We start from the raw sequence: 23,952 nt of genomic DNA, 5'->3' as shown, positions 1-23,952 counted from the left end.
GCTAGGGTATCAACAATCTTATTTAAAAATGAGTGGTGGCGGCATAAATTGTGTGTTGTGGTTGGGAATGGGGGGTGGTAATTGGCAGCAAAATGTTTGAGCAAGTTTAAGTGTGAGTACTTGAGGAACCCAGTAGTATTTCCCATTAGGCACACTTAGGTGTGGCATTTTTCTGACCATTACTGTACATCACTGAATTGAAGTGATTTATCTTTTAGCACAATATATAGATTACCTGTCAGGGTTCAACAGTTTGGGAAATAGGTAAACCATAGAGGTGGCTTCAATTTCCTTAGAACCCTGTCCTGGCACTTACTATAAAAATACTGTGTATAAATTAAGCACAAGTAATGTCTGTCTACACTGCTTGTATACTATTATGTTACTAATATTATGTTGTCGGCGGGCTCCTGACCAACGCTCACATAACTACATCCCGTGATACACATGTATGAAATTGAAGTTCCTGAACGGAATCAGTAGTGGCCTTTCCTACACAATAGGGGGTAAATTTACTAATATGGGAGTTCTATTTAAGATGGGATGTTGCCCATAGCAACCAATCAGATTCCAGGTATTATGTTCTAGAAGGTGCTAGATAAATGAGAAGCAGAATCTGATTGGTTGCTATGGGCAACATCCCATCTTAAATAGAACTCCCATGTTAGTAAATTTACCCCTAGCAGTCATGAGAGGGGAATAAATAACAGCTATGCTGGCCACAGAAAATAAGAATATTCAATAAACAGATATATGGGACAGTAATTTAACAGCGACAATCCTGATTAAGATGAATTCAGGGATTAATCTCATATATATTTAAAAAAGGGAATAAGAACCTGTAAAAATGTATTTAATAACTATTAGGAGATTAGAATATAAGCCATTTTGGGAATACCTTGATTTTAATCACTATTTTCTAATTTATCAATTAAATAATACTAGATTTTAATACTTTGGAGTTATATGTTAATATGATAATCAGTCACTAGTACAGTGCACCATAACTAGAAAGTCTCAACTTTTTTTTTCTTTGATTAACTTTCTTAATACTGATTAACAGGAAGAGGACAGAGGCTGCATTCTCATAGTTCACAGCAGAACAATGTAGGGTTATGTTCACCTTCTGCCTTGTTATTCCTTTATCTGACATTTACTATTGACCCATTTTTTAAACCTTAAATTATTTAAACTGTTATTAAAATGTTGCAATAAATGTATTTGTCAAATGACATATATTAATACAAAATTCCTCTTGAAAGTTAAACATATTTTATCTTTCCTGCCAAACTTCCTTTGCTTTTACATTTGTTCTCTGTCATGGACCATCTAGAAAATGTCATAAAGTGTAAATTAAGTGGAAAATATTTCATGTGTTGTAGAAGAAAACAGTTGACGATATTGCATCTACTATTATGTGAGATGCAGAATCTCTCTGATTCATCAGAATATTATTCTGATGTTGTCTGAATGCTGCCTTTATTTCTGCATTTTAGAAACCTAACCTTCCTTGGTGCTGTTAGTAAAGGTACAGCTTGTCTGTTATGTTGAAGCATCAAGCACAGCAGTTGACTGACAGAAGATGATAGGGCTGGGACCTATTCAGAACAGACCAATCACATATCTCCCAACTTTCATGATTAGAGATTTGGGACTCCTGTGCGTGGCAAAAAAGGGGCATGGCCTTGACAAAGGGAACATGGCTTCATGGGAATTGTCTGACACGAGCCATGCCTCCCACTTTCATTACTGTGAGAGCATGTCCAGTGCTCTGTGAGGTCAGCTGCTGGTGGGACAGCGAGAACCTCCCAAAAAATGCGACTGTCCTGTGAAAATTGGGCCAGTTGGGAGGTATGTATCATATAATGCTGTCATCAGGGGGTGCACAGCACAGAGCTCAAGGAGAAGCAAGCTTTCTGATCTACAAACCAAAGTGTGTGCCTGCCTGTCTGTCTGTCTGTCTGTCTGTCTGATCCTTCAGTGTGCATACCCTCCAACCATCCTGATTTTGGTAGCAAAGTTCTACCAAATATACTGCACTTTTAATGTCTCTTAAAAGATAACACTGAATAAGCAGCACTTAGGGACTCAACCTTACTTGTTATTTATGTAGAACAATTTAACATAAGAAATTTGTCTGTCATTGGTTATTTTTCTTTGCTTTACTCCAGAACTAAACCCTATGGGGTGTATGGTTAGTGTTGCATACCAGGAGGTAAACTCATTTTTGGATGCTCCTGTTCTATTGCCCTGCCTTTAGCCAACCTTGGTTTAATGTTAAGTCTTGGGATGCCACTGGATGCAGGCCCAAATTAATTACTTTTTGAACCATACTGTACTTTCCAACATCTTTACGTCTCAACAGAGGGACAGGGAGCAAAGGTCTGGCAAATATGGGTTTGTGACCATATCCCAAGTACATGCTTAAACGAATCAAAAACAGAATTTTAATGTAGCACGCTGTGGAGTCATCTTCCCAGGAGCAGCAGGGGGGGGGGGGGGGTTTGAGAAAATATTAATTACTCAGATCTGTTGATGGGGCCCAGGCCAGCTGCCGAGAGTGACAAATGTACCCCCCTTGCACTTCACGGTGCTGCCCATAGTATTTTACTTCATAATTTTCTGGAGGTGAGGAGACCATGCATCCCAGATTTGGCCACTCCGCCTTCAGTACACAGTCTTCATATAAGCATAATATGTTTTAATAGGAGACTACTGTACTTTAATACAATAGGTCTCATCTTCTTAAGACACAGAGAGGTTGAGATAAAAGATATTTTAGGGCTTTACCTATACAAAACAATGATAGCTTTTGGCTGGCTTGCACAGCATAAACAGTGCTGACTTGGTAACTTCATCACACGTGTGTGACAATGCCATCATTAATTTTTGATTTTGGAAGATAACGCTTATTTTTATTTCAGAATGTTATCAAATGTCTGACTTACATTTCACGTCCATTTCCTGACATCTTGAATCCTCCAAATGGAGCCTGAGGTGACAGGGCGCCATAGCAATTTACCCTTTAAAATAAAAAACAGATGATTACTGGAATGTATTTTACTTTTAATACATAATTTAAGAATTGAATACATTAATGAAAATGCTGTGAAAACTTTTAGCAAAACATTTTATAAAATCGCGGTTTGCACTATGATAATTGTTAACCATATTACGTATTGCACTGTACCTAATTTAGTAGTAATAACTATTCTATAGATGTAATAGCTTAATAAAAAATGTATTGTACATCTGGCAAACAGCATTAAACAAACCTAATTATATGTCCGCCAATTAAGAATCGTTATAGTTCAGTATGGCACAGACCAGACTGATAATGAAAGCTGTAAAAGCCAGTAAGATACTGAACCTACAGACATCTTTCACTGTCCTCTCCCAACCTCACCACCAGGAGATGGTGCTGCAGTTGGTGAATAGCAGACATGAGTCCGTCAGTAAGTGATGTAACTTGCCTCCATAAATCTTCTTCACCACACAATAAAAAGAATACTACAAATACCAGTCTGAAGACACTTTTTGCATTCCATGGGGTATATTTACTAAAAGATAATTTTGGTAGATGTTTGGTCAAGTTTCGATCAATTTTATGTTTAAGGATCTAAATTACACAATTACCAACAGATGATTTTTTTACATTGATTAAAAATAAAATGTCAAAAATCATGTTAGTAAATCTGGAATTTATACCCTGAAATATAAAATCCACCAAACATCAACCAAACATTGATCCAGATTATTATTTTTTTGTAAATATACCCCTAAATCCCACATTTACTAACAAATGATTTTTTTACATATTTTTTTTAAAAAGGATGTAAAAAATCAATCGAAAATTGACCACACATCAACCAAAATCATCTTTAAGTAAATCCCCCAGATCTCAATCTCACCAATGTGAGTTATGGAAAGGAAACGCTAGCATTTATTAAACCCTGAAAATCCTTAACTCCAGACAAAACAACAGTTTTTGCAAGAATTACTGCTTTTTATTATTTATTAAGGGATATGGGAAAGATTTTCCCGCTGTAACCATGTCCTGCAATAGGTTCTCCATGCTTTGCATAGAGAATATAGCTACCGCAGAACAGTCAAAGGGACAGTACAGCCGCTATCCTCAATTGTTGTCACCATCTCAGGATGACCATAGTGGTGACTGACCAAGGGAAAAATGTTTTATCACTAAAATAAAGCATTCGCTTTTTTTATGGGTTTTTTTTTTATTCTATTTCTTACAAATATGTTTATCATTGTTATATATATTTGAAATATTTTCTTAATTTAATCTGCACAAGGATCTCATGGCCAGGCTTCCAATGCAGGGTGCATGTGTGCATATGCATGTGCAGAAGGTTCTCTGTCTGAGCGGCGATGTGCTAAGTCACTGCTTATTGCTTTACTCAGCTGACCCAGTGATTTTCTCTTTTTATGTTGTCCCCAAAAAAACTTTTATCAGCTAATTTTAATAAATAGGTCCTTAAGGCTAAGAGAGAGAGAGAGAGAGAGAGAGAGATGAGAGTGTACCTGATACCATATTAAGAACTTCAGACCAGTAGGCAGAACTTTGTGGGCCCCATAGCAACATTTTGGTCCTTGTCCCAGTTCTACTAGAGAGACTGTGTCCTCCATTATGGGGTTGCTGCTAGCACAGCTGTCCCGGGTCTTTCTAACAGAGAGGGGAGGGCCCGGGCTGCTCATGCTGTCATCTGCCTGCCGCCACACATCCTCGTTCCTATCCGTCTGCCAGCGCCAAAGATGTTCACCCGCAGGCCCTATTAAAAATGTCCCTTTCAAAATGGCCGCCTCCTCAGAGGAGACCGTTATTAAAGATACTAGAGGAGTCTCTAGTATGTTGGATAACTGTCTCCTCTGAGGCTGCTTCCATTTTGGGAGTGACATTGTCAATATTTTTTTTTTACTTGAAGCACGTGGTGCAGTCTGCTGCAGCAGCGGCGGCGAGGGGAGTTCCCCTGACAACGAGCAGAACCCCTGACAACAAGCAGGTACTGCATAATTACTGTGTGGGTGACAAAGGCAATAATGTGGGGGCACAATATGTTGCCAGGGCCATTACTGTGTGGTGCATAATATGGTGTCAGGGGCATTACTGTCGGGACTAAATATGGTATAAGGGACATAATATCGTGCTGCTCCATACAGTATGTGCATAGGATTTATATATATATATATATATATATATATATATATAGAAATTAGTACATCTTTTATATATATATATATATATATATATATAAAATGTATTTCTTTTATTTTTTTATATATATATATATATATATATATATAAATTTTTGAGGGGGGCACATATTTTGCCAGTCCCGGGCCCCACAATTTCTGATGGCACCCCAGTATTAGTGCCTTAGTTTATTTTCTGAACCATTGTAGAGCCTTAGTTAAAGTTATGCACCATAGTAGTGCCCTAGCTTACATTATGTCACATTATAGGACTGCAAGTACACATTATGTAACATGTTTGCAAGTAAAGCAAAAAAGCAAGCAACTAGGCAAAACTATGCTGCACTGCAGGTGAGCCAGTCATACAAATTTGCAGAGAGTTAGATTTGAGTGGGCTGTGGTCAAAATGAAATGTAAAATACAGTGTTGAAATAAAGCTGTCTAACATTTGTGGGCTACAGTACATGCAAAAGCAGCCAGTATTTACCCTGCACCAAAAAAAAAAAAAAAAAAAAAATTTGCTCCTCTGCATGGCAGCATGGTTTGTTCCAGACAAAAAAGTTATGTCTGTTTTTGCTTTTCTTACAAACATGTAATTCACATAATGCACATACAGTGTATCCAGTTCATAATATGCCACATTATACTGCCTTCATTTCAAATTGTGCCACAGTACAGAGCCCCAGTTCATATTATGTAACATTACAATTAGCAGGTCCAGGGGTGTAACTAGATATATTGTAGACCCAGAGGCAAACGTTTGTAACCTCTATATACCACACAATGGTGAAAAATGTATTTAACACATGTAACTGTGACAGGGAAGGTGACCCCTAAGCTCTGGGCCCCATAGCAGCTGCACTCCCTGCACCTGTGGTAGCTACGACCTGAATAACACATGTAACTGTGACAGGGAAGGTAGCCCCTCAGCTCTGGGCCCCATTGCAGCTGCAATCCCTGCACCTATGGTAGCTACACCATGTATATAACATGTAACTGCGAAAGAGAAGGTGGGCCCTCTCGGCTCTGGGCCCCATAGCAGCTGCACTCCCTGCACCTATGGTAGCTACACCATGTATATAACATGTAACTGCGAAAGGGAAGGTGGGCCCTCTCAGCTCTGGGCCCCATAGCAGCTGCATTCCCTGCACCTATGGTAGCTACACCATGTATATAACACATGTAACTGTGACAGGGTAGGTTGGCCCCTCTCAGCTCTGGGCCCCATAGCAGCTGCAATCCCTGCAACTATGGTAGCTACACCATGTATATAACACATGCAACTGTGACAGGGAAGGTTGGCCCCTCTCAGCTCTGGGCCCCATAGCAGCTGCAATCCCTGCACTTATGGTAGCTACGCCCTTGCTTCAGACTCTTGGCTTCAGGATAAGTCAGCGATACAGATCTGATAAATATACTGTGTAATCTATAATCAGTTATGTCACCGGGACCCTAGTGTCTAGATTCAGTTTGGTAATTAGTGTAGTGGAGTTCATTAGGTGCTCACCCTAATTTGTGCATTCATTACGATACTCACTAATTCCGTCATAAATAGTAGAATACAGGATATGGGGGGTCATTCCGACCCGATTGCTCGGTACAGTTTCTCGCAGCACAGCGATCGGGTTGGAACTGCGCATGCGCCAGTGCCGCAGTGTGCCGGTGCATGCCAGCCGTCATTGCCTAGCGAGCCTTTGCACTTCTGCGGGGTGGGCCGGCACTGACATGCGGGGCGGACTAGCGATGTGCTGGGCGTCCCCCCGCGTGTCAGTGTGAATGATCGTAACTACGATCAACTCGGAATGACCCCCATAATACACATGTTTTCACACTACTGTATGTCTGATGGGGGGATTGTTATTTTATACTGTAACAGTGACGTGAGGTCAGGGTAAGAAGGGGATGCATAACTTTTTTATATGGATAGATGATTGAAACATTTAAAGGTTACACATCCATGCCACATTTGCAGCATACAAGTACATGCTTTTGTATTGGATTGTTAATTGTAAATTCAAGGGACATATTTATCAAGCCTGTTTTTCATAAAATGATGCAGAAACTACAATTTGTACATCATTTTATGTATCCCAGCTATGCACTAATAGCCAATTGCAGCAGAAGGCTTATTTACGCTGCAGACCAAGGTACCCATTATTCTCAGTAGGAACTAAAGCCTGTCCCCTGTGTACCTATGTATCCTCAGATGGCATTAACCGCTTTATGAATATGGAGGCATTCTTGCAGGAGAGGGATCTTACAATTGGGGTAATTCAGAGTTGATCGCAGCAGCAAATTTGTTAGCAGTTGGGCAAAACCATGGCCCTCATTCCGAGTTGATCGCTCGCTAGCTGCTTTTAGCAGCAGTGCAAATGCTAGGCCGCTGCCCTCTGGGAGTGTATCTTAGCTTAGCAGAAGTGCAAACGAAAGGATCGCAGAACTGCTCCAAAAAAGATTGTGCAGTTTCTGAGCAGCTCGAAACTTACTCCTACCTTGCGATCACTTCAGACTGTTTAGTTCCTGATTTGACGTCACAAACACGCCCTGCGTTCGGCCAGCCACTCCCCCGTTTCACCAGCCACTCCTGCGTTTTTATCGGGCACACCTGCGTTTTTACACACACTCCCCGAAAACGGTCAGTTTCCGCCCAGAAACACCCACTTCCTGTCAATCACTCACCGATCAGCAGTGCGATTGAAAAGCGTCGCTAGACCTTTTGTAAAACTGCATAGTTTTGTGTGAAAGTACGTCACGTGTGCGCACTGCGCACCATACGCATGCGCAGAAATGCTGCTTTTTCACCTAATCGCCGCGCTGCGACCGAAAGCAGCTAGCGAACAACTCGGAACGACCCCCTATGGCCCTCATTCCGAGTTGATCGCTCGCTAGCTGCTTTTAGCAGCAGTGCAAATGCTAGGCCGCTGCCCTCTGGGAGTGTATCTTAGCTTAGCAGAAGTGCAAACGAAAGGATCGGAGAACTGCTCCAAAAAAGATTGTGCAGCTTCTGAGCAGCTCGAAACTTACTCCTACCTTGCGATCACTTCAGACTGTTTAGTTCCTGATTTGACGTCACAAACACGCCCTGCGTTCGGCCAGCCACTCCCCCGTTTCCCCAGCCACTCCTGCGTTTTTATCGGGCACGCCTGCGTTTTTACACACATTCCCCGAAAACGTTCAGTTTCCGCCCAGAAACACCCACTTCCTGTCAATCACACACCGATCAGCAGTGCGATTGAAAAGCGTCGATAGACCTTGTGTGAAACTGCATAGTTTTGTGTAAAAGTACGTCGCACGTGCGCACTGCGCACCATACGCATGCGCAGAAATGCCACTTTTTCACCTAATCGCCACGCTGCGACCGAAAGCAGCTAGCGATCAACTCGGAATGAGGGCCTATGTGCGCTGCAGGTGTGGCAGATATAACATGTGCAGAGAGAGTTAGATTTGGGTGGGTTATATTGTTTCTGTGCAGGGTAAACACTGGCTGCTTTGTTTTTACACTGCAATTTAGATTTCGGTTTAAACACACCCCACCCAAATCTAACACTCTCTGCACATGTTATATCTGCCCCCCCCTGCAGTGCACATGGTTTTGCCCAACTGCTAACAAATTTTCCGCTGTGATCAACTCTGAATTAGGCCCAATACCTCTCCCTACGCCTGCAGCTTTGCAAAGTCAGTTATTAAGAAGGAATCTTTCTAAAATGTTAATGATTACTCAAATGTGCCTGGGATCTAAGTCAGAGGGACAGGCATACTTGCAACCGCTGTCCCTGTGAATTAGTTCTAGTATATAGAGGGGATAATTTTATTAAGAATTAAATGTCTGTCTCAATGCAGACTGATAATAATTGCAGCAAAGCCACAATTATTATTACATAGGCCCCTAAATCTTGCTCATTCCAACTGTTGAGCGATAAAAATGTTAGATCTACTGTAGCAGCTAGTAGATTTTTCCTTTGGTTATTACTGGATAAATCCTGCACCAGTGTAATCTTCCCGACTCTGATTGTACTACTTTGATCTCTATTCCAAATCTTTATCTAGGGCGATAGACAGTCAGCGGGGAAAATTATTAAACATATCTGTTTTGATAAATGAGCTTCATGTTATGCGAGGTGAATGAGGCTTAGGTTAGAATGGGGATAACTGGATAGTGTTTTCTCCTCTTGATAGCTCTAATCTTTCATCTAAGTGCAGTGTGGCAAAACTTCAGACAACATTTTGATTAATGGAAAATACAGATCTTGGCAATATTGAATATCTAAACCTTGGCCAGCACATTTGCAGTCAGATAGTTTAAACAAGACATTAACAGAAAATGTGGCTGCACACATCAAATACAAAACAATGATGTAAAACAATGATGCAAACAGTTTCAGCTGAGGTTAACAACATCGGCCCTTAGCACCAGGTACGTATTAAGAGAGGAGAAGACCTGTGTGTGTTTATACCTCCCAACTGTCCCGATGTTCGTGGGACAGTCCCGTTTTTTTGGTACTGACCCGCTGTCCCAATCGCAGGCCACAGTGTCTATTCATGGAGACAAGAGGGACTGGGTGCATGGCCAGCAGCTCACAGAGCACTTGATAATCCCATAGTGACGGGGATTGGGGGCATGGCTCGCGATCGCAGCATTACCGTGAAGACATGCCCCCTCCACTGAGGCCACACCCACTTTAGCAGACAGTGGCAGCAGCAGTGACAGTGACTCTGAGCACTAGGTGGTGCATAAGTTTCTGGGAAAATGGAATGGTGGCCATTTTCCTGGTGATTTTCCCTATTTTGCATGAGTAAAACTCCGGGAAAATGTCCACCACACCATTTTCACAAAGACCTTTGCACCACCTAGTGCTCAGTGTCACTGTCACTGCTGTCGGACTCCAGAAAGGTAAGTATTGAAAAAATGGGTGCAGTGTGTACAGTAACACTATCCAGTTATCCCCTTCTAACCTAAGTCTTATTCACCTCCCATAACATAAATAACATAAATAAATGCGTATCATTTCCTTTCCACAATTCACATTGGTGAGATTGAGATCTGGAGTGCAAAAAGTGTCTTCAGACTGGTATTTGTATCTTTATTCTTTTTACTGTGTGGTGAAAAAGATTTATGGAGGCGAGTCACATCCCTTACTGACGGACGCATGTCTGCTATTCACCCACTGCAGCACCATCTCCTGGTGGTGAGGCTGTGAGAGGGCAGTGAGACGTGTCTGTAGGTACACTTACTGGTGTTTACAGTTTTCCAACAAAGTATTAGTCTAGTCTGTGCTATACTGAACTACTGTATATCAAATCTCAGTTGGCGGACATATAATTATATGCAGTGGCGGAACAAGCAAGCGGTGGGCCCAGGTGCAACAAAATGCTTTGGCCCCCCCCACCCATCCCATCCAAGTCCACCCCATGGGCAGTGCGCGCCGTAGGCGCGCGCAAAAATACATAGTGGCGTGGCTTCGTGGGGAAGGGGTGTGTCCACAAAATAATACCAATTCATAAAACGGTGCACAGTAGTCTCCATTCTTCAAATTACGCCGCACAGTAGCACCACTACACCAGGTAGAGACCCTTTTACTCCTTACAGCGAACAGATTCCCCTTTTTACACATAACGGCAGACAGCGTGCACTTTTTACACATAACGGCAGACAGCGTGCCCTCGTTACACATAGCGGCAGACAGCATACACTTTTTACACAATGGCAGACAGCGTGCCCTCGTTACACATAGCGGCAGACAGCGTGCCCTCGTTACACATAGCGGCAGACAGCGTGCACTTTTTACACATTACGGCAGACAGCGTCCCCATTTTACACATTACGGCAGACAGCGTCCCCATTTTACACATTACGGCAGACACCATACACTTTTACACATAACGGCAGATAGCGTGCCCTTTTTACACATTACGGCAGGCAGATTCTACCTTTTTACACATAGCGGCAGGCAGATTCCCCATTTTTATACATAGCGGCAGGCAGATTCCCCATTTTTATACATAGCGGCAGGCAGATTCCCCATTTTTACACATTGCGGCAGGCAGATTCCCCATTTTTACATTGCGGCAGGCAGATTCCCCATCTTTACACATTGCGGCAGGCAGATTCCCCATTATTACATTGCGGCAGGCAGATTCCCCATTTTTACATTGCGGCAGGCAGATTCCCCATTTTTTACATTGCGGCAGGCAGATTCCCCATTTTTATACATAGCGGCAGGCAGTCCCCCCTTTTTACACATTGCGGCAGGCAGTCCCAACAAATAAAAAAAGAAAGAGACAGAAAGAAAGAAAGAAAGAAAGAAAGAAAGAAAGAAAGAAAGAAAGAAAGAAAGAAAGAAAGAAAGAAAGAAAGAAAGAAAGAAAGAAAGAAAGAAAGAAAGAAAGAATTATACTTACCCTCTCTGTTGGCTCAGGCTCCTCGGTGCAGCTTCCCGGGCAGTAGAGAAGAAGGAGGAGGGAGGTGAAGGAGGGAGCCGCAGCAGCGCTGTGTTACTGGTGGAGGCGCTGCTGCTGCTGCCCCTCTGCTTCCCTATAGGCTGTTCTCAGAGACAGCCTATAGTGAAGCAGAGGAGCAGCAGCAGCAGCGCCTCCACCAGTAACAAAGCGCTGCTGCGGCTCTCTCCTTCACTGAGAGACTGTGACCTGTTTGTATATGAGGGAGGGAGGGACGGACCCTCCTCCCTCCTTCGTGTGCGGGTGGCCAGAATCGTTCCTTATGACGGGCGGGTCACAGGAGCGCTGGTGTGCGGCTGCGGCATGACATACAATGAGTCATTGTGACTCATTCATGTAATGCCGGCCGGCGGCTGTGGGCCCTTGAGTGCGGCGGGGCCCCAGTGCAATGCACTGCCTGCCCCGCCAGTAGTTCCGCCCCTGATTATATGTTTGTTTAATGCTACTGTGGTTCCTTCAGCTAGTCGCCATTTTTATGTTATCAATAGTTTAGTGGCGTCTCTCACTGAACTAGATGCTGGTTTGACATGCAGATAGGTCTTTCTTTATAGTAAAAAAAAAAAAAAAAAACTTAGTTTTGGTTGAAAAAGATGAGATGTGAAAGGTAGAACAGGAACATGGAGAGACATTAGTGGTTTCTACAGTATCAATGCATGTACTGTATGTGAAGGGTGGAGATTGCACAAGGATCCGTTGAGGTCAGCATTTATTCTCAGCACTCCTCTATCTCTTGGCAGCTTCAATCAACTCATGACTCTGGGAAAGTGTATGACCTTTACCATGTTGTCAAGCAAACAAACCGTGTTCATTTAAGTTCTTACTGTAGTTCTCAACACTAGCCAAACAATACTAAAGGTAACAATTTCATTAACACTTTCTTTTTCATCCACTAGGGGTCACTGGAGTACTCTTGGGGATATGGACGGTGTTAGCAAGGACTGGGCACGGAATATTCAAATTTCAGTAACTCTCCTCCCCTCCATACTCCCAGAATGCCAGTGTTTTTTCGGTGCTAACATGGACAGGAAGCACAAGTGTGGACCTCCAGAGGGGGACATACATTTTTTTTACTTTTAAACATTTTTGTTTTTCTTTTTTATACATTACAATCCTTTCCAAGCTTACACAAAAGCTCTGGCTACGGGATTATAGAAGCTGCTGCGTGCAGCTCTTGGCGTGTCGGGCCTCACAAAGGAGCCCCCTCACAGCCACAAGCAGCTCAGCTAACAACAGCTGAGACTGCAGAAAGGACTGGACGGTGCTTGCTGGAAGAAGCCCCGTCAGAGTCCAAGTATATCAGCTACCTTCAGCTGAGAATGCAGAACGGAGCTTGCTGTAGAAGCCCCGTCAGAGCACAGGAACCCAGGTATTTATGACAGGGGCGGTCAGCTCACGCTGCCGCCCCGCCGTGTGGGGGTACTGCTATGTGCGTTGCCCGAGCCGCTGCTCCGTCCCCGCCACCGCTGTTATCAGCTCCCCTAGTCCCGGTGCCGCTCAGAGGGACGCGCTGGACGGCCGCTGCAAGCGCTGTTCTCAGCGCTCCCTGCCTGTAATGCAATCAGACCGCTGACGGCGTTAAGTGCTGCCGCGGTCTGTCCCTGTAACGGCCGGAGGCTCCGTCGCTTAGGGAAAGGTGCTCCCTCAGACCGGACAGCGTTCACTGCTGCCGCGGTCTGTCTCAATAACGGCCGGCAGCTCAGCACTGCCAGCGCTCCCTGCACACACTAAGGGTAGCAGGGGGGGGGGAGGATGCCGGCGCCTCTTATCACTCAGACCGCGGACAGTGCACACTGCTGCAGCGGTCTGTCCCTGAAAAACAGCCCTCTAGTAACTAGTGGGCTAATGCTGGGCAGTCAGGAGTTTCCCTGTCCCTATTACTTGTAGCGCAGCTGCAGGGGGGAGAGATTATGCCACAGCAGCAGCAATAAACAGCCTATGCTAAAGAAGGGCTGCATTGTGTTATATATGCATTCGTGTAGCACTTGTTATTCCATAGACAATGTTATACCATAGGAAATGTATATAAAATACTGTATGTATGTATATATGGTCATGTAACAAAATATGCTATATGTTCTTTGACTATAAGCACATGGCTGGAGGCCTTTTTAATCATACTTTCTGTTTCTTTTCCAGAATGTTCCTGTCCTACAACACTGCTCCACTGGATGGCGCAGGGGTGTTGGTAGGAATTTTTGGATCAGGTTTCTTATGGTCTGGCCACGTGCACTGCAATTTGACCATATACACACAATTTTACTGAGGTGGAATTGGTTTGTCTTTGTCTATTTATTTGTCTGGTTACATAATAAGTCAGTCACCAGCAAAGACGGAAAAGTTGTTTCACTCCAATGTCTGTACCAGTGGGTTCCCAGTGAGTTCTACCACATGCACAGTATATTTTAAACTCCCATTTCATCTCCTGTTTTGCAAAGATAGTTGTCATTTGCCTTATAAATTCCCAGTTTCTGCTATGTTGCAATCCTGACGATTCTATGCCAGGCCTAACTGCGCAAGATGAATGTGAGAAGGGTGAATAGAACAGCAGTCAGATAGTGTGGGTGCGTCAGACTCTGAAGTTTACAGGGACTGAAGAGGCTCTGACAATTTATAAGGTGGTCTTTACTAAGGCCACAGATCTCCAGCGTGGAATCTCTAAATAAGATGTTAATAGGATCCTGATACACAGGTTTCGAAACCTCGCCGATTTCGGTCTAGTTACCCGTTTCTAAAGTCAGTGACATCTCCATGGGAGCTATGCTAGAGTCGCTGTATACAGCAGCAGGGGTGTTGCTTCGACCGTGTTTGGTTGGCATTTGGGTAACTACGGCGTTGCTTGTCTGGATAACAGGACTCGGGTCCGCCCTACAAAACGTCCACCTTATGTTTCTCGCTGATCAAATCTGCGAAGCTGCTGATTATCTATGTACAGCTTCTACGGACGTCTGCCTAGTCAGTTCTCGCCTTTCAGCGTCACTCGTTGTGGCACGACAAACGCTCTGGCTGCGTCCTTAGCAGGCGGAGGCAAAGGTCGAGAGAAGAATAGAAGCATTACATTATGCGAAGGTTGTTTGGTCCTGATTTGGACAAAGGTATTTTTCACGGGATACTCTGGACCAGCGTTCGAATCCTTTAGACCACAGCCCTTTCGAGGCCGTGGTAGACAAACAGCCACGCCTGGTAGGCGAGGTCGAGGACGTGGTTTTCAACAAACCAACGCCAGTCGTTCGGACGCTACGGTCACCGGCAAGCCAGTGGCATGACGGGCTCCCAGCCCATCTCTGTGCTCCAGTTGTGGGAGCACGCCTTCAGACGTTTCATTTGGCATGGTTGCAGATATCCACAGATGGGTGGATCCGCAATTTAGTGTTAAAAGCAATCTACCGCCTCTGCGGTTTTTCAACACAGGACTGCCTGTGTAGGAAGAGGACGGTTCGGTAAATTGCTATTCACTCTCTGCTGGAGTCAGCAGTTTTGATTCCGGTCCCTGTACACCAACAAGGTCACGGTTATTATTCCAGTCTGTTGTGGTACCAAAGCCAGATGGCTTGGTCAGGCATACTTACTTACATACTTACTACAGATTCAAGATGGAATCTCTGCGGACAGTACTTGCAGGTTTAGAGCCACAGGAATTCATGATTGCGCTGGATCTCGAGGATGCGTACTTACACATTCCGATTTGGCCACCTCTTCAGAGGTTCTTGCGTTTGCAATACGGCAGATCCATTATCAGTTTCAGACTCTACCGTTTGCCCTCTCGTCAGAGCTTAGGGTATTCACCAAAGTGATGTATGTTTTGATGGCTCATCTCATATTCCTGTAAGTGATAATAGTTCCGTACTTAGACGATTTGCTCATCAAAGCTCCGTCTCAACCAAATGCGCCTTCAACATGCGTTGCTAAGGTACAATGTGCTGGTTCAGCACGGTTGGTTTGTCATGTTCAAGAATTCACATCGGATTCCGTCTCAACGACTTCATTTCCTAGGAATTATTCTCGATACGGTAGATCGAGGAATTTGTCTACCAGAACAGAAAGTACAGACAATTCATCATCTGGTACGATTAGTGCTCAAGCCTCGGTATGCTTGTGCATTCGCCGGTTAGGCACAATAGTGGCGGCTTTCAAAGCGCTTCTGTCCGGAAGATTTCACTCACTTCCTTTTCAACTGCATGTGCTCGCACAGTGGTGGGCCTCGCATCTGCAGTTTCACTAGAGGGTGAGGTTGTCTCCACGGGCCAGAGTTTCTACACTCTGGTGGCTCCAAGTACACAATCTAACCGCTGGAACTCGGTAAGGCGTCTGGAATTGGATAGTGCTAATCACAGATGCGAGTCTCAGAGGTTGGGGAGCTGTAGTTCAAAATTGTCAGCTCCAGGGTCTCTGGGAGGATCACGACAGATTGCTGTCTATAAATGTCCTAGAACTCTGACCAATTTACAATGCTACGACAAGTAGTGCACTTGCTTCGGTCTCAGACAGTCCAAGTGCAGTCAGACAACGCAACGGCGGTCGCGTACGTCAATAAACAAAGGGGAAAGAGAAGCCGCATGGCAATGCGGGAAGTAGCTCGAATCCTCAATTGGGCCGAACATCACCAAGTGATATTGGCGGTAGTGTTCATTACGAGAATGGACAACTGGGAGGCGGATGATCTCAGCCATCGGGATTTTCATCCAGGAGAATGGCCATTAAATCCAGAAGTGTTTCACATGTTGGTCCAGAGGTGGGGTTACCCTCAAGTGGACCTGATGACATCTCGCCACAATCACCAAAAGCCAGTATGTGTCCAGAACGCGAGTTTCAAAGGCAGTGCAGTGGATGCTCTCACGATTGCGTGGCCATACAGCCTCGGCTATCTGTTTCCACAGTTTCCGCTGCTCGCTCTCTGTTGCTAAAACGGATCAAACGAGAGTCCATCACAGTCATACTAGTGGCGCCTCATTGGCCTCGGAGAGCTTGGTTCTCGGATCTCCGCGGACTACTCGCAGACGATCCTTGGCCGCTTCCGTTACGTCCGGACCTGTTACGACAGGGTCCATTCCTTTACCCCGATTTAGCGCGGATGCGTTTGAAGGGGTGGCTGTTGAGACCGCCCTCTTAAGAAGAGAGGGCATTTCACTATCGGTTATAACAACCATGTTATGTGCTAGAAATCCAGTTACGACAGCTCATTATTACAGGATTTGGCGTGCCTATATAGGTTGGTGTGAAGTTCGTAAGTTTCCGACATCTTTCAAGTTATTCCGTCCTTTATTTCTACAAACGGGGTTAGATGGAGGACTGCGTTTATCTACACTAAAGGTGCAGGTATCTGCTTTGTCAATTTACTTTCAAAGAATATTGGCTCTATTGCCGTCTCACACACCTTTTCTGCAAGGTGTTCTCATAGTACAGCCTACATTCATTCCACCTACAGCGCCATGAGACTTGAATCTGGTTGTATATTTTGTACAGCTTCATACTTTGAACCCTTACATTAAGTGGATGTTAAGTTTCTCACTTGGAAAACGATTTTTTCTCCTAGCCTTAGCTTCGGCAAGGCGTGTTTCAGATTTGGGTGCATTGGCATGCAAGCCACTGTTTGTAGTGTTTCATGATGACAGAGCGGAGCTTCGTACGAATCCCGCTTTCTGGCAAAAGGTAGTGTCATATGTTCACATCAATCAACCAAAAGTAGTTCCTGTGTTAACAGGACAGTCTGGAAATTGGGATGTGGTACGCGCATTACGCGTTTATGTGTCCCGAACGTCTACAGTTTGTAAGACGGATACGTTGTTTGTTCTCTATGATGCTGCCAAAATGGGTTGGCCAGCTTCTAAGCAGACCTTATCCAGATGGATTATACTGACCATACGTCAGGCTTACCTTCATGCTAGGTTACAGCCGCCTACATCAGTAACAGCTCTTTCCACACGTTCTGTGGAAACTTCAGGGGCAGCTGGTCGTGGGGTGTCTACGACGCAGAATTGCCGTGCGGCTACATAGTCATCAGTGCACACGTTTGTGCGCTTTTACAAGTAATACGTTTGCGGCATCAGCATCTAGCTTTGGCCGCCTAGTGTTACAGGTCCAAACAGCTCTCCCGCCCACGAGGGAAGCTTTGGTACGTCCCAAGAGTACTCCAGTGACCCCTAGTGGATGAAAAAGAAAATAGGATTTTGGTACTTACCAGGTAAATCCTTTTCTTTGAATCCATAGGGGGCACTGGACGCCCACCCAGAGCAGTTTTACCTGGTTGTGGTAAGTTCAGGGGATCTTATGGTAACACATTCTCACCGATTTATCGGTTATGGTGTCAACTGGTTAGTTGTCAGTTACGTTATGTGTCAACTTTATTGGTGTCCGTTATGTTATAATATTATAGGTAATTCTCCATTGTTCATCCTCTCTATCCTGTTCGCCTCAGGAAAAAACACTGGCATTCTGGGAGTATGGAGGGGAGGAGAGTTACTGAAATTTGAATATTCAGTGCCCAGTCCTTGCTAACACCGTCCATATCCCCAAGAGTACTCCAGTGCCCCCTATGGATTCAAAGAAAAGGATTTACCTGGTAAGTACCAAAATCCTATTTTCAATGTAACTACTGTATCCATTTCCATTATGCCATTCTCTGTACTGTAGATTATGCATCAATTTACTCCCTGCAACTTTTTCTGGTTATAAGATTTTTTTGCACTAATAAATGATGGATTTTATTAGAATATAAAAGTGCATTATAAATGAACATATAACATTGTAGTTAATCCCTACATACACCACACTAAAGAGTGTGTTTGCCACTTATACTGAATTACCTGTTTGACATTTAGGGAACTGATATCTCTCTGTAACAAACATCAAACAGTGGCATTAGGTGCCAGTCAGTTCTGACCTTGCTGCTTCTGATTGTTGGACAGAAGCGCCATGAACCTATTTGTGTTCCACCTGCTGTTACTGTACGTATTCAGCCAAACACTTTCTGTTCATGGGCCTTTAGCCCTACCATCCATTGTAACAACAATTTTTTTTTATTTCTCTTTTGACAGGTTTGTTTAAACTTTAAAGTGAACAAAAATACACATGCATACATCATATATATGTGTATGCATGTGTATGTATATATATATATATATATATATATATATATATATATATACTGTGACGTGCAGCGAGGTGAGGCAGGTAAAGCAGTACATTTGCCTGTCATACTAACGTATACGCCAGAGGTTTGACTATAAAAAAGTATATATGAAAAAATACATAGAATACATTAGAAATATCTTTTTTGTATTATTCCAATCATTTTTCTAGTCAAAACTCTGGGGTAAAAAGTCTATGACAGGTGAGGCAGTGCCTCGCTTGTCTTTCTTTTCTGCACATCTCTGATCAAAAGTCACTAATTTCCAGCAGTACATATATACTGCTGCACCTGTGTATAATGCCCACACGAACCCTTTGGCTCATATACTGTGTGTAAATCTGGCTCTGGTGCCTCCTAAGCCATTTACCTCACTGCACACTATAGCAAGGAAACCAGCAAAATGCCCAACCCTGCTGGTAAATTGTCCCAAAAACAAAGTACCAGCCAATCAGCTCCTAACTCCCATGTTACAAGCTGTGTTTGAAAAATGACAGGTAGGAGTGCTGTTCTGATAGCACTAGGCTCTTCCCAAGACCCAGTGCCATTTCTTGCGGCGGGCGAGCCGTGCAACCGCACGGGGCGCCCGCCGCTGCACTTCCTGAGCACTTTCAATCCCCCCTCCCCTCTCGATTGCCCAGCTCGGGGGGCGGGGTTTCGCGGAATGACGCGTTTGCGTTGTGACATCAAGATGCAATCGCGTCATTCTGCGAAACCCCGCCCCCCGAGCTGGGCACTCGGGAGGAGGGAAAAGGGAGAGCCAAGCCGGCCAGCGCTGCACAGACGAGGGAGAGGCGGCTAAAGAGCGGGAAGAACCGCTTCAAATGTAAGTCAGCCCCTCTCCCTCTCCCTCTCTCCCTCCCCCCCCACCACCACCTGCCGTACTGTGTAAAATGGGGACACCTGTCTGCCGGAATGTGTAAAATGGGGACACTTGCCTGCCGGAATGTGTAAAATGGGGACACTTGCCTGCCGGAATGTGTAAAATGGGGACACTTGCCTGTTGTACTATGTAAAATGGGGGCACGTGCCTGCCGCAATGTGTAAAATGGGGATACTTGCCTGCCATAATGTGTAAAATGGGGACACTTGCCTGCCATAATGTGTAAAATGGGGACACGTGCCTGCCGTAATGTGTAAAATGGGGACACTTGCCTGCCATAATGTGTAAAATGGGGATACTTGCCTGCCATAATGTGTAAAATGGGGATACTTGCCTGCCATAATGTGTAAAATGGGGACACTTGCCTGCCGTAATGTGTAAAATGGGGACACTTGCCTGCCGTAATGTGTAAAATGGGGACACTTGCCTGCCGTAATGTGTAAAATGGGGACACTTGCCTGCCGGAATGTGTAAAATGGGGGCACGTGCCTACCGCAATGTGTAAAATGGGGTCACTTGCCTGCCGCAATGTGTAAAATGGGGATACTTGCCTGCCGTAATGTGTAAAATGGGGGCACGTGCCTGCCGCAATGTGTAAAATGGGGATACTTGCCTGCCGTAATGTGTAAAATGGGGACACTTGCCTGCCGGAATGTGTAAAATGGGGGCACGTGCCTATCGCAATGTGTAAAATGGGGTCACTTGCCTGCCATGCTGTGTAAAATGGGGGCACGTGCCTGCCGCAATCTGTAAAATGGGGACACTTTCCTGCCGCAATGTGTAAAATGGGGGCACGTGCCTGCCGCAATGTGTAAAATGGGGACACTTGCCTGTTGTACTGTGTAAAATGGGGGCACGTGCCTGCCGCAATGTGTAAAATGGGGACACTTTCCTGCCGCAGTGCGTAAAATGGGGGCACGTGCCTGCCGCAATGTGTAAAATGGGGACACTTGCCTACCGTGCTGTGTAAAATGGGGACACTTGCCTGCTGTAATGTGTAAAATGAGGACTTTTTTTATCCTGTGGTGGCCGTGATGATGAGATCAGATAAGGCCACGCCCATCTTAACAAAGCCACACCCATTTTAACGAGGTCACGCCCCCTTGCCGGGAGCACGCGCATACTTTTCCTCTTTATATCTATGGGGAAGGGGGGCGCATTTTTTCTTATGTGAAGGGGGGGGGGGGGCATTTTTAAATCTCGCACTGGGAGCCAAATTGGCTAGAAACGGCCCTGCCAAGACCCATGCCTAAATGAATCTTTTTCCCCCTATGGATGCATTTTATGTCTGTATGCCCTAGGTGCACACTTCTGTGAGCAACATTCTTTCATTGAAATGATCAGTTTACATCTCACAAGGCCTGGCCTGAAACCTCAGCCTGTTACCAGTCTCAAAGGAATGGAGTGTCTGTTCATTTTGATTTGGTCATGGCCTCTGCTATATAGGTTTGGCACATTTTCTCTATGCCTGTTGTGCAGACACACATTGCGCCAAGTATCATGCACAAAGAAGTTGACTAGCTGCATATTGTATATAGCCTAGCACAAAGCAGACCCACTTTTACTATGTTTATATTACCCCCATTGCTGCATTAGTTTTTTTTTACCAGCATAACAGATGTACTGTATATACATAACATGATAACAGATATACTGTATATACATAATCATTGCTTACCAGACAGTTCCAGCTTGAAAAGCAGAGGAAACAGTTAGTGCTTTGTCAAGGTCTTTGGTGAAAACTCCTGCAGCCAATCCATATGTGGTGTTGTTTGCTCTCTTAATTACTTCATCAATAGTTTTAAATTTCATAATTAGTTGTACAGGTCCAAATATCTATTGACATGAATACAGATACCATATTTACTTCCTATAAAACATTAGCAGTAACATAAACCATGGTAGATGTATGACTTAAGAGCAATAGTTACACAGTTATCCAGGGCAATGTAAATATCAGATGACTTAATAGATAATGTTAATTATCTGGCTCATGGTCATAAATGTTGGATTCAAGTTATCAAAGCAGTAGTTATTTTGGGGAAAAAAGGAAAAACTATGGGGGTAATTCAGACCTGATCGCTCGCTAGCTGTTTTTTCAGTTCTGCATTCGCATAGTCGACGCCCACCAAGGAGTGTATTTTAGGTGTGCGAGTGTGCGATCACATGTGCAGCCGAGCACAAAATAACTTTGTGCAGTTTCTGAGTTGCCCAGGACTAACTGAGCCGCTGCGATCACTTCAGCCTGTCCAGGGCCGGAATTTACGTCAGACACCCTCCCTGCAAACACTTGGACGCACCTGCGTTTCTCCAACCACACCCTGAAACGGTCAGTTGCCACCCACAAGTGCCTTCTTCCTGTCAATCACCTTGCGATCGGCTGTGCGAATGGATTCTTCGTGAAAACCCATCGCACAGCAACGATCCGCTTTGTACTCGTGCGAGGCACCTGCACATTGCTGTGCATACGCATGCGCAGTTCTGACCTGATCGCAGCGCTGCAAAAAATGCTAGCGAGCGATCAGGTCTGAATTACCCCCTATATCCATTTCCATTAGCAACAATATGGCATAGATTTGTCTGCACAATATCCCTGCTTCAAACATGAACTCAGATTAAAGTGGAGTTGTTCTAATGAAGCTAAATACTATTTTGGAAAGTTTAAGCAATGCAGAAATTCCAAGACTATAATTAGTTTAATATCAGTGTATATCATATTATGTTTTATTAATTATTTTAGTCATACACATACCTCTTCTTTGGCTATGCGCATATCATCTTTGACATCTGAGAAGACTGTGGGCTCTATATAGAAACCTTTGGTGCCCCATGGACCACCCCCACATTCCAGCTTTGCTCCTTCTTTCTTTCCACTTTTAATTAAGTCAAGAATTCGGTCATATTGTTCCTTGTCAATCTGTAATACAGGATTTATTTTTAAGTTTCTTTTTTTCCTTTTTGAAAACCTAAAGCTCACAGAATATGTGGATACATTATAGCATGCACAAACATAGCATCTGAATCAGAAAAGCATGGCCTCACATTTTAAAATACTAAGAGTCCCATGTAACAATGAGAATTCGCTAAAGGGGTTATGTACTCCTTCTAGCGTTTAACAAACGGTGGCAGGCAAATACATGGCAACAGCAATACAGTTCCCATTGCCAGCAAGTCTTCCAGGCAGTAGCCAAGTCCCCAGTGTGTGAGTGTGTCCTGCACATGCTCAAGCTAGCAGTCGCGCATGCATTTTATAGAGCACCCCATCGCCGGAAGAGGTAACCTGCCAGCTACAGAGCGAAGGACGCCGCTGAAGAGGGAGGCATCACTAGACCTCGCTGGAGAGGTAAGTAGTGCTTAAGACCAATGGCATATTCGCTAGTATCACTGTGATACTAAATGAAATATGGGGTCTTAAAAATCCCTCTTGAAAAGAGTCCTTGACCACCATTAATGATATTGGCCAACAATCATCATAACATACTTGGTGGCTAGTGAATTTGGAAATTGGATCTAGTTTGTGAAATCCATAAAAGTTGTGACATACTGTACATAGAGATTTTACATTATATAACTATATAAATTACATATTTTGTATGCTAGTTAAACTTTAAGCATTTGTTTAAAACTAAGGGGTGAACTGGAATGTTGGTGCAATTTTAGAGTTTTCCCAACATGGTTGCATCACTCTAGTTTACTATGCTAAAAACCTCCAGAATTCCGCAGAGAAGCCACACTTTAAACAGCCATCTCATCCCCCCCCCCCATTAAAAGTATAAAAACCGTCAAAATAGATGCTTATAAAAATGACGTCACTGAGAGGTATTTTGCGCAACACCCTGGACAGATCCCTCATATCTCTGCAGAGTTTTTTTTAATTTACTATTCGAAAATATACAAAATAGAACAGAATCAGACCATCAGACCACCCCACCAATAAAGAAAGGTAAACCAGCATTACGGCTTCAGCCAAGGCTAGCACTGGAAATATCAAGTGAACAAAGAGCACAAAAGAGCATTCCCCCTTCCACAAATTCCCATTACAGCACTAAGCTTTACCAGCCAGGGAAGGTGGACTATGGCAGTGGGACACTTGGTGTGGGGTCCCCTGCCCTGCCATTATGTCAACCAGCTCTAGGTCTGGATTCCCTATGGAAGTGGGGCCTGGAAAAAAAAAGTGCCCCTCTCCCCCTAGGGACAACCAGCTGTGTGCTGATAGCACCAGTATTATTCCCCACTACATTGTGTATGTTATACCTTTCATATAGAGTATTTACAGCCT

The 23,952-nt window shown here is 44.2% G+C and overlaps 1 protein-coding gene across 1 annotated transcript in view; it reads right to left on the bottom strand.

The window, feature by feature from the left end:
- Nucleotides 1–23,952, bottom strand: part of ALDH1A1 (aldehyde dehydrogenase 1 family member A1) — a 104,165-nt gene that overhangs the window by 5,626 nt on the left and 74,587 nt on the right. The window contains exons 10-12 of the mRNA XM_063913878.1: nt 22,426–22,590; nt 21,352–21,509; nt 2,949–3,023 (exon numbers count right to left, since the gene is read on the bottom strand). Coding sequence (XP_063769948.1) covers nt 2,949–3,023; nt 21,352–21,509; nt 22,426–22,590 — 398 coding nt within the window. The remainder of the gene's footprint in view (nt 1–2,948; nt 3,024–21,351; nt 21,510–22,425; nt 22,591–23,952) is intronic.

This window comes from Pseudophryne corroboree, chromosome 1 (assembly GCF_028390025.1).
Source record: "Pseudophryne corroboree isolate aPseCor3 chromosome 1, aPseCor3.hap2, whole genome shotgun sequence".
Classification (NCBI taxonomy): Eukaryota; Metazoa; Chordata; class Amphibia; order Anura; family Myobatrachidae; genus Pseudophryne; species Pseudophryne corroboree.
The sequence above is the reverse complement of the archived record's forward strand: the minus strand, read 5'-3'. Positions and strand labels throughout refer to the sequence as shown.